Raw genomic sequence first — 12,139 nt, 5'->3', positions numbered from 1 at the left:
GGGGAGGGAGAGGATTTGAGCTCTTGAAGTCACATTTTACATGAGATGTAATGACACATTTCAAACTGTATTTCCCATGTGCACGCACATGCATTCACATGTTATCAGAAGTAAATACATTGTGTAGATGACATCATTTGTGGATCTGATAAATAGCCAGTAACCATTTTGTAAAACTGAATGTGCAGCATCTAAATGAAGATGTCCAAATGTCACACACGCCCATGCCCGTGGGATTCCCACGGGTGACCCCACTAGTGATGTAATAATGTGGGCGGAGGCATATCGGTATCGATATTGTGTCGTCAAAGAGTGTCGTTCTAGTTTTGGATATGATCCAAAATGTTCATGTTCATGGCCTCGGTGGTGGTGACTTTGGATAACAGGGGTCAAAACGAAAAACAAAATTTAACTCAAAATTTGATATTGGGTCATTCCTGGTGGAACCTTTTGTCATCTTCCAGCTTTGCTTTCGGTGGGAAGTGTTTGGGGATTTGCGAAGATGCGCCATTGACTTCACTCTAGCTATGTTTGTGTGTGTGTGTGTGTGTGTGTGTGTGTTACGTTTGTGGAGGTAGCAATGAAATACCTGAGGCCAGGTGGGATTGTATAGGGTAGTGTGCTCCGAATGTCACAAAGAAGAAGAAACCTTCCTGTAATTAAGTAGGGCCGGATGTCGCGTAAGTGTATATTTGTCTCCATGGGAGGGGTAGAGCTATGCTAATTAGTTGGGGTATAAGGGTAGATTCCCTGTGTGTTGTTGCCTCTGTGGTTTTCCCTTCGTTCCTTATGACACTTGCAACACCTGCCATGCAATCAGCGCCTACAATTAAATAACATAGCCGCCGACCGGATCCGGACAATCTACCACTAACACCACCCAGCGAATCATCTCGATGGGCGCGAAGAGGGTCGTGAGGCCGCGCCCTGAAGAACTATTGGTTGGAGCGATGCGATGGCGTGGCACGATTGGTGAGAGTGTGACATCAGAGAGAACGTTCCAGCACAAGGAACAAAAAGACAGAGCACCGCCATTTTCTCTCTCTTGTGTTGGGTTTGATTGCCGGCGGACGCACATTTACTCTCTTCGTTCCTGGCCTTCATTGCGAGCGGACGCATCCTTATTGTTCCTCTCCTTGATGTTGGCCTGTGATGGCTGCGTTTTGTGCCGTGTGCACCTGGGAAGTTTGGGATGGTCGGAGCTCAGTGCAACCGAGCGAGAAGGACGTTGAAGGAGCTCGGGCCTGTTCGCTTTGCGTTGGCGGTGAACGTGACTTCACGCCAACGTATGTTTTCCCATGCAGGGACGTGGGACCTTTGACGACCTTGGACGGTCAAGGAGACCAGAGCGATTCCCAGCTAACAATTACACACGTTTACTTTCGTTATTTTATCATCCCTTTTTGTGTAATTGTGTCTGAGAGGAGGATCCTCAATATAGGAATGTTAGTTACCGCACATTCTTTGCTATCCTGGCATTACTTTCATTAAATCATTATTTTTTACATTTTAAATTCCTTGGCTTGCCCGTTTATTTGTTTGAGTTTCGGAAAACTAAACCAGCGTCGCGTCCGGCCTTGCATGTAAGCTCTCGTTGCCCTCCAATACACCCCCCCCCCCTCCCCCGCACATGTCACTACCGTCATAGTTGAGTAAACGCCTCGGAGTTTAAAGCTCGGTTGGCCATCCGTAACCCAGGGGTGTTAATCCCGGTGAACATGACAGTATGTATATATTTGTTTGTATGTATATATACATACATTTGTACTGATATATATACAGACTTGGCATTTAATATGGAATATTTTTTTTGTGGGGGTGAACTTACTTTTCAAGTTGACTTAGAACCAAAAGTTCATTGGAATTATGTTGAAATTATTCTAGATTTTGTTAATGTGACCTTTAAAAGAAACAAAAACCACATTTGACATTTCGAAGCAAATAAATTGATCCTTGAAAGTGATGTAAACTGATATTGAACTCAATTCACGGACAGTACTGTGTTAAACTTCTGTACGTTTTCCAGAAGTATTTCTTTATTTTGCACATTAGCCAAAAATTTTTTTTAACAAAAACAAAAGTTAAATTACAACTGGGATTACGGACAGTAAAATTACAGTTCAGTACTTCGTGTAACCCCCACGAGCATTCAGGAGAGCACGTACACGTCGAGGCATGCTGTTCACGAGATTTGCCAAGGTTTGGACAGGAATCGCTTGCCATGCAGTGACAATAGTCTGCTGCAATTCACGCACAGAGGCAGGCTGCTGGTCCAAGTTGTCGATTTGACGCGTGAATTCTGCCCACAAGTTCTCTATCGGATTCATTTCCGGGGACATGGCAGGCCACTCCATATGCTCTACACCATGGTCAGCAAGAAAGTGTTGGATCATGCGAGCACGATGAGGCCATGCATTGTCATCTTGGAAGACAAAGTTTCCTCGAAAGGCTACACGAGCAAATGGAAGTAATGTTTCTTCCAGAATGGCCCTGTACGTGAACTGGTTCAGGTTTCCATTCAGAACAACCAGGTCAATTTTGCCCCCTGCATGAAAAGCAGCCCAAACGGTCACCCCACCGCCTCCAGCGTGGACTCTTGGCACTATACAATCTTCGTTGTAGGCTTCATGCACATGTCTGTGCACTCGGACATGGCCATCTTGACGATAGACCAGAAATCAAGACTCATCACTGAAGATCACGTGATTCCAGTGTCCTGGCTGCCATTGATGGTGCTCTCTGGCCCACTGCAATCGGCGCTGGCGGTGTTGTCTTGTCAGACGTGGCTTTCTCAGGGGACGCCTGGCACGATAGCCTGCTTGAACCAGTCGTTGGTTGACTAGCCTTCTGCATACAGGCACATTTGTCAGTTGCTGCCACTCAGCCCTAAGCCGATTAGCTGACTTGGTACGGCCATTGCGGACTAACTGGTGCAGCTGGCGATCATCCCTCCTTGTGGTTCTGCAGGGACGTCCTGGCCTCGATATTGGAGGAGGGACACCCTTCTGAGCATTTCGTTTCAGGATCTTTGACACCTGACCTTGAGTGATGCCATACTGCCGAGCAATAGCACACTGTTTCATGCCGGAATTTCGTAAAGCCACCACTCCATGACAAACAGCTTTGTCGAGTTGACGGACCATCTCCAGAGGAATCGGCAATAACTTTTGTAGACGTGCAGCAGTTGTTTTCCACTAATGCAGAACGCAACAACCCTTATATACCCGATTGTGAAGCCAATCGTCAAATGTACCTGTCCGTACATTTTGTCACGCCACCTGTGATATAATCCTGTTATTGACTTCTTGCTGTGACAGACAATCAGTGACATGGTTCTTTTAACAAAGAAATCACCGAAGTGTAAAAGAAACTCACCAGATTGATAATCTGAGTTCAGAAAGGAAACGCAAGTCAAGAAAAAATATATATTCCATATTAAATGCCAAGTCTGTATATATATATGTATATATATATATATATATATATATATATATATATATATATATATATATATATATATATATATATATATATATATTATTTATTTATTTATTTATTTATTTATATATGTACACACTTGGCATTTAATATGGAATTTTTTTTTTGTGGGGGTGAACTTACTTTTCAAGATGACTTAGAACCAAAAGTTCATTGGAATTATGTTGAAATTATTCTAGATTTTGTTAATGTGACCTTTAAAAGAAACAAAAACCACATTTGACATTTCGAAGCAAATAAATTGATCCTTCAAAGTGATGGAAACTGATATCGAACTCAATTCATGGACAGTACTGTGTTAAACTTCTGTATGTTTTCCAGAAGTATCTCTTTATTTTGCACATTAGCCAAAAAATTTTTTAACAAAAACAAAAGTTAAATTACGACTGGGATTACGGACAGTAAAATTACAGTTCAGTACTTCGTGTAACCCCCACGAGCATTCAGGAGGGCACGTACACATTGAGGCATGCTGTTCACGAGATTTGCCAAGGTTTGTACGGGAATCACTTGCCATGCAGTGACAATAGCCTGCTGCAATTCATGCACAGAGGCAGGCTGCTGGGCCAAGTTGTCGATTTGACGCGTTACTTCTGCCCACAAGTTCTCTATCGGATTCATATCCGGGGACATGGCAGGCCACTCCATATGCTCTACACCACGGTCAGCAAGAAAGTGTTGGATCATGCGAGCACGATGAGGCCGTGCATTGTCATCTTGGAAGACAAAGTTTCTTCGAAAGGCTGCACGAGCAAATGGAAGCAATGTTTCTTCCAGAATGGCTCTGTACTCTAAATGGTTCAGGTTTCCATTCAGAACAACCAGGTTAGTTTTGCCCCCTGCATGAAAAGCAGCCCAAACGGTCACACCACCACCTCCAGCTTGGACTCTTGGCACTATACAATCTTCGGTGTAGGCTTCATGCACTTGTCTGCGCACTCGGACGCGGCCATCTTGACGATAGACCAGAAATCTAGACTCATCACTGAAGATCACATGATTCCAGTGTCCTGGCTGCTATTGACGGTGTTCTCTGGCCCACTGCAATCGGCGCTGGCGGTGTTGTCTGGTCAGGCATAGCTTTCTCAGGGGACACCTGGCATGATAGCCTGCTTGAACCAGTCGTTGGTTGACTAGCCTTCTGGATACAGGCACATTTGTCAGTTGCTGCCACTCAGCCCTAAGCCGATTAGCTGACTTGGTACGGCCATTGCGGACTAACCGGTGCAGCTGGCGATCATCCCTCCTTGTGGTTCTGCGGGGACGTCCTGGCCTCGGTATTGGAGTCGGGACACCCCTCTGAGCATTTCGTGTCAGGATCTTTGACACCTGACCTTGAGTGATGCCATTCTGCCAAGCAATAGCACGCTGTTTCATGCCGGAATTTCATAAAGCCACCACTCCATGACAATCAGCATTGTCGAGTTGACGGACCATCTCCAGAGGAAGCGGCAATAACTTTTGTAGTTGTGCAGCAGTTGTTTTCCACTAATACAGAACGCAACAACCCTTATATACCTGATTGTGAAGCCAATCGTCAAATGTACCTGTCCGTACATTTTGTCACGCCACCTGTGATAATGTGATATAATCGTGTTATTGACTTCTTGCTGCGACAGACAATCAGTGACATGGTTCTTTTAACAAAGAAATCACCAAAGCGTAAAAGAAACTCACTAGATTGATATACTCAGTTCAGAAAGTAAACCCAATTCAAGAAAAAAAAAATTCCATATTAAATGCCAAGTATATATATATATATATATATATATATATATATATATATATATATATATATATACAGTGAAACCTTGACTTACGAGTTTATTTCGTTCTGTGACCGAGCTCGTAACTCAATTTGCTCGTTTCTCAAATTAAATTTCCCCATTAAAATGAATTGAAATGCTATTAATCCATTCCAGCCCCCCAAAAACCACACCAATTTAAAAAATATATATATATATATATAAATATCTCGCGCTTTATATTTCACCTGTATGCAGCATACAAGTTGGCAGGATGGCCTGGACTGGAGGTACGCACACTTGACTCTAAACTGTCCAGCCTGGGTTTGAATCCCGACCCAGCTATAACCTGTCATGTCGGTGTTTCACAGGCACGGTGATTCATCAATGTGTGTACCGCTAAACTGGGTGCCCCGTTTGCGTCCCATTAGTTGTTGGATGTTAAGGATCTCACCGTGTCTTCCACAAAGAGAAGGCGAGCTATCGCCGGCACTCTGAACAAGTTGTGGCCTGGCATGCTCTTCTCCTCTGCCGTTATATACGTCCTCCTCGGCATCTTTTTCCAGAAGAGCCCTGTCTCGTCACAGTTGAAGATTTGCTGGGGGATGTATCCTTCGGCTTCTATCAGTTCGGCAAAAGTTATAATAAAATATTCAGCTGCCTTCACATCCGAGCTTGCTGCCTCACCATGCCTGACGACGGAGTGAATGCCGGTCCTCTTCTTAAAATTATCAAACCATCCCCGACTGGCTTTGAATGACTCTTCCGATGCCTCGTCCGTTGATGTTCCCGCCGTCTGCTGCACCAAATCCCCGTAAATGTCTCGTGCCTTCTCACAGATGATGCTCTCGGTCACGGTATCTCCTGCGAGCTGCTTCTCCGTCAACCACACAAACAACAACTTCTCCATCTCTTCATGGACAGAGGTCCGGAGCTTTGAAATAATCTTAACGCCCTTGGCTGGCGTTATAGCCTTTATCGACTCCTTCTGCTTCAAAATCGTACATATCGTAGAAGTACTACGATCGTACTGCCTCGCCAAGTCGACAACACGCACACCTCGCTCATGTTTTTCGACGATTACGTGTTTTATATCCAAGCTCGCTCGTAACTCGGATCTCGGCTCGCATCACAAAGCAAAAAATCGACCGAGCGACGGCTCGTATCTCGGAAAACTCGTAAGTTGGTGCACTCGTAAGTCAAGGTTTCACTGTGTGTATGTATATATATATATATATATATATATATATATATATATATATATATATATATATATATATATATATATATATATATATATGTGTATATATATATATGTATGTATATATATATATGTATATATATATATGTATGTATATATATATGTATATATATATATATATATATATATATATATATATATATATATATATATATATATATATATATATATATATATATATATAATTGTTTTTGTTTGTCAAAAATTATTTATTCCATTTCATAAACGTGTTTTAAATGAAATGGATAGCATTTGAGAATTACATGAAAGGCTCCACCTGCTTTGTCCATTTTAAAAATTGAAATTAAAAACTGACACATAACATTATAATGTTACATAATTGTTGTTGATGTAATTTGGAAGATTATTGCCACCATTCTCATACTAGCTCTTATTTTTCAGAACATGGTTGGAGCAGGTGAGGTAGATGAGGACCTGGAGGGAGAGACGAAGGAAGAATGTGAGAAATATGGCAAAGTAATACGATGCCTCATTTTCGAGGTAAGTTTTGAAAGGTCGATTCAGACTTACTTTGGTTTAGTGTTGGTAGCTCATCAGGACATCATCAAGCAGAATTTCGTTGCACTGCATTTGAATGCATGACCAGCATAGAGAAAAGGACCATGCAAAGATAATGAGGCAATGTGACTGAAATTAGGACAAAACATATGTCAGTGCTGTTTCTGCAAGAGAGGGATTCGTTTTATTTTCCTTCATTGTTCAGCTACCTTGTACCCAAAAATTGATAAGTAAGCCTAACTCAAAATTTAACCTCCGCAGCTTCCCACCTCGAATGATGAGGAGGCTGTCCGAATTTTTCTCGAATTCGAACGGATAGAGTCTGCAATCAAAGGTATGGCAAATTTTTGCTCTTCCTACATTTTGCCGACGAACCACCGAAAACTAGATTGGGCTATCCAACAAGATGATACAAATTCTGAGAGGATAAAAAAGAGTTCAAATTTTCGGTTTCTTTTGAATCTAATTTGACAGCCATTGAACGAATAGCAACGACAATACAGAAGGCAGATAGATATTCTTATGTTTTTCGTTTTTCTTTGTTTCTCCAATTGTGGGGAAAGATTACCGGAGTCCGGGAAATTCTGCCGATTCCATCTCGGTGCCTTAAAAAATTTGTTGAAAGCTGTCATGAATATCGAAGGTGTACATACCTTGAAAGATTACTTGGTGCACTGAAATCAATTTGGCCCTGGATGTGGTGGGATAGCCCAACTTATTTGTCAGGGGCTCCTAAGCACGTTTCACACACTGCTCATTAAATTTGTAGTCCTTATCCCCTTCCCCCCTCCTACTTCCATTATGTTTTTTAATTGCAAACATAATCTAAGCTCATGGAAGAGTCTGTTTTCTCAGCATGATAATTCTGTTGATGCAGTGTTTGATCATTATGGATGCAATTTGTGTGCACTGCTTTGGGCATTTATATACAGTATATGTATTTTTTTATCAAACACATTTATTTCTCATAAATCTGGCCATATTTGATTTCCTGAACCATTTTTCTTTTGTTTCTATAATTGCATCAAGTGTTATAAATTATTAGCTCACCTGGAACGAAGTTCCGGGGAGCTTATGCGATGGCTCGTCCGTCTGTCCGTCAGTCCGTAAACACTTGCAATTTCTTCTCCGAAACTGCTGATGGGATTGTGGCCAAACTTGGCACAAATGATATTTGTTATGTTGTGACTAAAGTTTGTTCACGGCATGAAAACATTTGGGGTCTAAGCGGTCTATGGAGGGGGGGGGGGGGGAGGGTCCACGTTTTACCCCCCCCCCCCCCTCCCCAAAATAGGAATTAGCTTTTTCCTCTGAAACTACACACACTATTCCAATGAAATTTGACCACAACCTTCACCACCCATAAAAGCCTGGTGTTGGCTTAGTGGTTAGGGTGCCGGCTTGGGATTCTAGGATCCTGGGTTCGAATCTTGGTCGATCGCTGAATTAACGCCAGGGGGGGTTGACTCAGCCTGTCATCCTTCCGAGGTCGGCAAATTGAGTACCAGTTCACTGGTAATTCACTGTGTGTCGCAAGAGTCGACTAACAGGGTTGGTGGCAGGAAGGGCATCCGTCTGTAAAACATTGCTTCAAAAAGGGGACCATGGTGCCCAAAAAAGGCCAACCCCTGCTCTGCAGGGAAAAATGGCCTCTAAAGGTAAAGGTGGTTCTTCACCACCGATGATGTACCAAATTTTGTCTACGGAATTTTTTAAAATCTGAGTCTAAGGTAGTCTATGGAGGGGAGGTTGTGGTCAAATAGGTGTTTTTTTGTTTAAAGTCGTATGATTACGTTGGTGTGATTGGACATGCTGCCTTGTCTTCTAGCAACCATTGAAATTGGTTAAAAATGCCATGATACAGTTTAAAATACCTTTATTTAATCAGTGTAGTTTTCCTGCTATATTCTACCAGGTGAACGCCCAGGTGTATTGCCCCTATGTTTGTTTTTGAGAGGGATAAATTGTTTGATGCAAGAAATCGTTTTGCTTCTTTGCATTTTGTTCCTTTGATCTTTCTTATCCACAGCTGTGGTCGATCTCAATGGTCGGTATTTTGGAGGACGAGTGGTGAAAGCATCCTTCTACAACTTGGACAAATTCCGCCGACTCGATCTCGGTGAACACATCAGCCCTTAATATTCACTCAGTGTTACAGGATGCCCTTTTTACACCTTTTCCCTCATTATTTTCTGTGCCAGAAAATTTGCTGGACTTTGAGTAAATTTTTGTACATTGTACTAATTAAATCATTTCTTTGAATGATTTTTTATTTTAACTTTGTGGTGTCCTATAACTCGATAACCCCCTTTTGTTGAGGTGTAGATCGTGGAATATTTGATGAAACCGCACGTTTCTGGTGTCATATTTACCTTAAGGATCAGAATAGAGATGGCACTGCTAACCCCGTGCATTTGGCCCTTAAAAAAAAATAAAAATAAAAAATCGAAGAGGCTCACATCAGTTTATTTCCTGGGCGGAAGAGAAAGGTTCCTAGAAGTTTGTTAACCGTGCTGGCTCGGCTGCATGCTTATTATTAGCTCACCTGGAACAAATTGTTTTAGCATCGTGTGGCGTCCATCAATGAGTCAGTCACACAGTATGTAAACACTCGGGTCTTCCTTTCCAAAACTACACACCCAATTTTGATGAAACTTGACCACAATTTTCATAACCCATGATGTACCAAAGTTTGTTCATGGCATTAAAAACAATTCAGGGTGTAATATGCTCTCAGGGGTTCAAAGTGGGTCCAGGTTTGACCACCCCCTCCACGAAAAAGGGGGTATTTGCTTTCTTCACTGAAACGACACACACTATTTTGAAGAAACTTCACCACAACCTTCATCTCCTGTGATGGACAAAAGTTTGTTCACAGCATTAAAAAAAATCAAGGTCTAAGTAGGAGGGGGGGGGGGGGCGGGGGGACGACGAAATCAGTCGTTCCAATATCAATCAACGAAATCAGTCACATTGTCGTTCCTAATAATAATAATAATGATAATAATCATCATCATATTGAGACTGTATATCCAAGCTGCCTCTATCAATGGCAATGATGGCAATGATTGCTGCCTGGTACCATCCGACAGTTTTACTTCATGCAACATACTGTCGCGCAACTCCGATTAACACCAGAGTTGCGGATTGCCGATCACGAAGGCTTTAACTCCGAGGCGGAAACTCAATGGCGGATTCCAAAACTTAAAGCCCCTAAGCGCGCGGAATAGAGGGAAGCGGCGAGAGTCCCCGCAGCCTTAACTGTGAAAATCAACCACCCGGTAAACTGCGTTCAGATATTTGTACAAAAATAATGCAAGGGTTTATTGGGAAAAGCAAAGACAGTAAAAGCACGCGCCGGTAATGAAATAATCCTAAATCGGGATCCTGCACACCAGATATCAAAGACAAGACGAGGGATATGAATTAATAAAAAGAACACGTTATGTTAAATCGTGAAATGTGGTGTGAGCTTATCTGTCTGTCGTCCTGTATTGTTTGCCGTCCACCACGGCTCCGTTCGGGCCCCGATGTACCCACGAGGCCTCGCTCCAAGCTCCGATCCTCTCGCCACCCACTCGGTCCGTGCACCAAGCTCCAAAGCACCCAACGCAGGCCAGCGGCTGCACACGAGGTCGATCCCCACACGAAGCACGAAAAGACAGGAACGGAGAGAACGCAGGTGTGACTGCACGTCTCGTCCTTCCAACTCGCTTCTCAACTGCTCACTGCCAACTGCTGCTGCGCGACTCGCTCTCGTGCACTCGGGATCCAACTCACAACTCGTCGCTCTCAATGGCGTTCGGCGCTCGTCACTCAACTCTGTCAGGATCGCACCGGGACTGTACTGCTCGACAACTCCACTCAACTCCTGTGCGCACGAACTCCACTCAACTCCTGTGCGCACGAACTCTCGACTCCCAACTCGACTGGCTCTCAACGAACGGCCCTCTACTCTTCGCCAGGAATGTAACTAGTCTCAACTGCACACGCCTAGTCTCAACTGACTCTCTCTCCACTCAACTCCGCGCCAGGGATGCAAGTGCTCTCGACTCCCGAAATGGCGTCCGGCCCCCGCTAATATCTCCGGCCGGTGACGTCAGCTCTGGCGCACTGCCCTCCCAATCGGTCTCCTCCACCGACTCGCCCAGGTCACGCCCACTGCGTCACTCTCACCCCCGCTCCTGCTCCTTGTGTGATAGCACGTACTATGCGAGGCGGGTAGGCCTCGCGGAGGTGCAAATGGTGGCGGCCATTATCGGCGGTATCCTAGCCTGATTTCTTCCTAAGTCATGTCGGGGGAAGGGCGTCATTTAGTGTTGTACTAAAGGAATCCTAACCAAGTGTCTATGTGGTCTGTAGTGCCATAAGGGACAAAGGTTTGATTACCAGGTGAGAGTCTCACCTGCCAAAGGCTGCCACTCTAAATTTTCATTTTCCCCTACCACGCGTGCGCATTTTCCCCTACGTTTCACGTACGCCCATCCCTAAAAAAAAATAAAAAAAATACTGCACCTACACTGAGTGTTCCCACAAGTTCAAAACATGAACTCCCTACAATAAGGCTGAAAATTCGCAATATTGGACCAAAATTCCCCAAATCCATTTTACATACTTTTTTTTTTTTTTACATACATTTTTTTTACATATTTTTACATACACAAACCTTTTACATACATACATTTTTACACAATTTTTACACAATTTTACACAATACAACACAATTACACAATTACATACAAACACAATTACACAATACATACAATAAAATTGGACACAAAATTACATACATTTTACATACATCCCTGGTTTATACATTACATACTGGTTATATACTGTTATACATACATACATACATACATACATACATACATATATACATACATATACATATACATACATACATATACATACATACATATACATACATACATATACATACATACATATACATACATATACATACATACATACATATATACATACATACATACATACTGGTTATACATACATACATACATACATACATACATACATACATACATACATACATACATACATACAAACCTGGCACATACATACATACATACATCCTGGTGTTGGGCTAGCGGCTAGG

At 42.8% G+C, this 12,139-nt stretch overlaps 1 protein-coding gene across 4 annotated transcripts in view; it reads left to right on the top strand.

The window, feature by feature from the left end:
- The window catches only part of RBM17 (RNA binding motif protein 17), a 71,707-nt gene extending 61,958 nt beyond the window's left edge, over positions 1 to 9,749 (top strand). For 2 of the 4 annotated variants that reach the window (XM_078775965.1, XM_078775966.1), the window contains exons 10-12: positions 6,907 to 7,005; positions 7,285 to 7,357; positions 9,053 to 9,749. In XM_078775965.1, the coding sequence (XP_078632091.1) occupies positions 6,907 to 7,005; positions 7,285 to 7,357; positions 9,053 to 9,162 (282 nt within the window). In that variant the 3' untranslated portion in view covers positions 9,163 to 9,749. The remainder of the gene's footprint in view (positions 1 to 6,906; positions 7,006 to 7,284; positions 7,358 to 9,052) is intronic. The other 2 variants (XM_078775967.1, XM_078775968.1) reach the window with 1 other exon arrangement.
- Positions 9,750 to 12,139: the final 2,390 nt, after the last annotated feature.

This window comes from Myxine glutinosa, chromosome 4 (assembly GCF_964187855.1).
Source record: "Myxine glutinosa chromosome 4, kmMyxGlut1.1, whole genome shotgun sequence".
In the NCBI taxonomy this organism is placed as follows: Eukaryota; Metazoa; Chordata; class Myxini; order Myxiniformes; family Myxinidae; genus Myxine; species Myxine glutinosa.
This window is presented reverse-complemented; position numbering and strand designations above follow the sequence as displayed.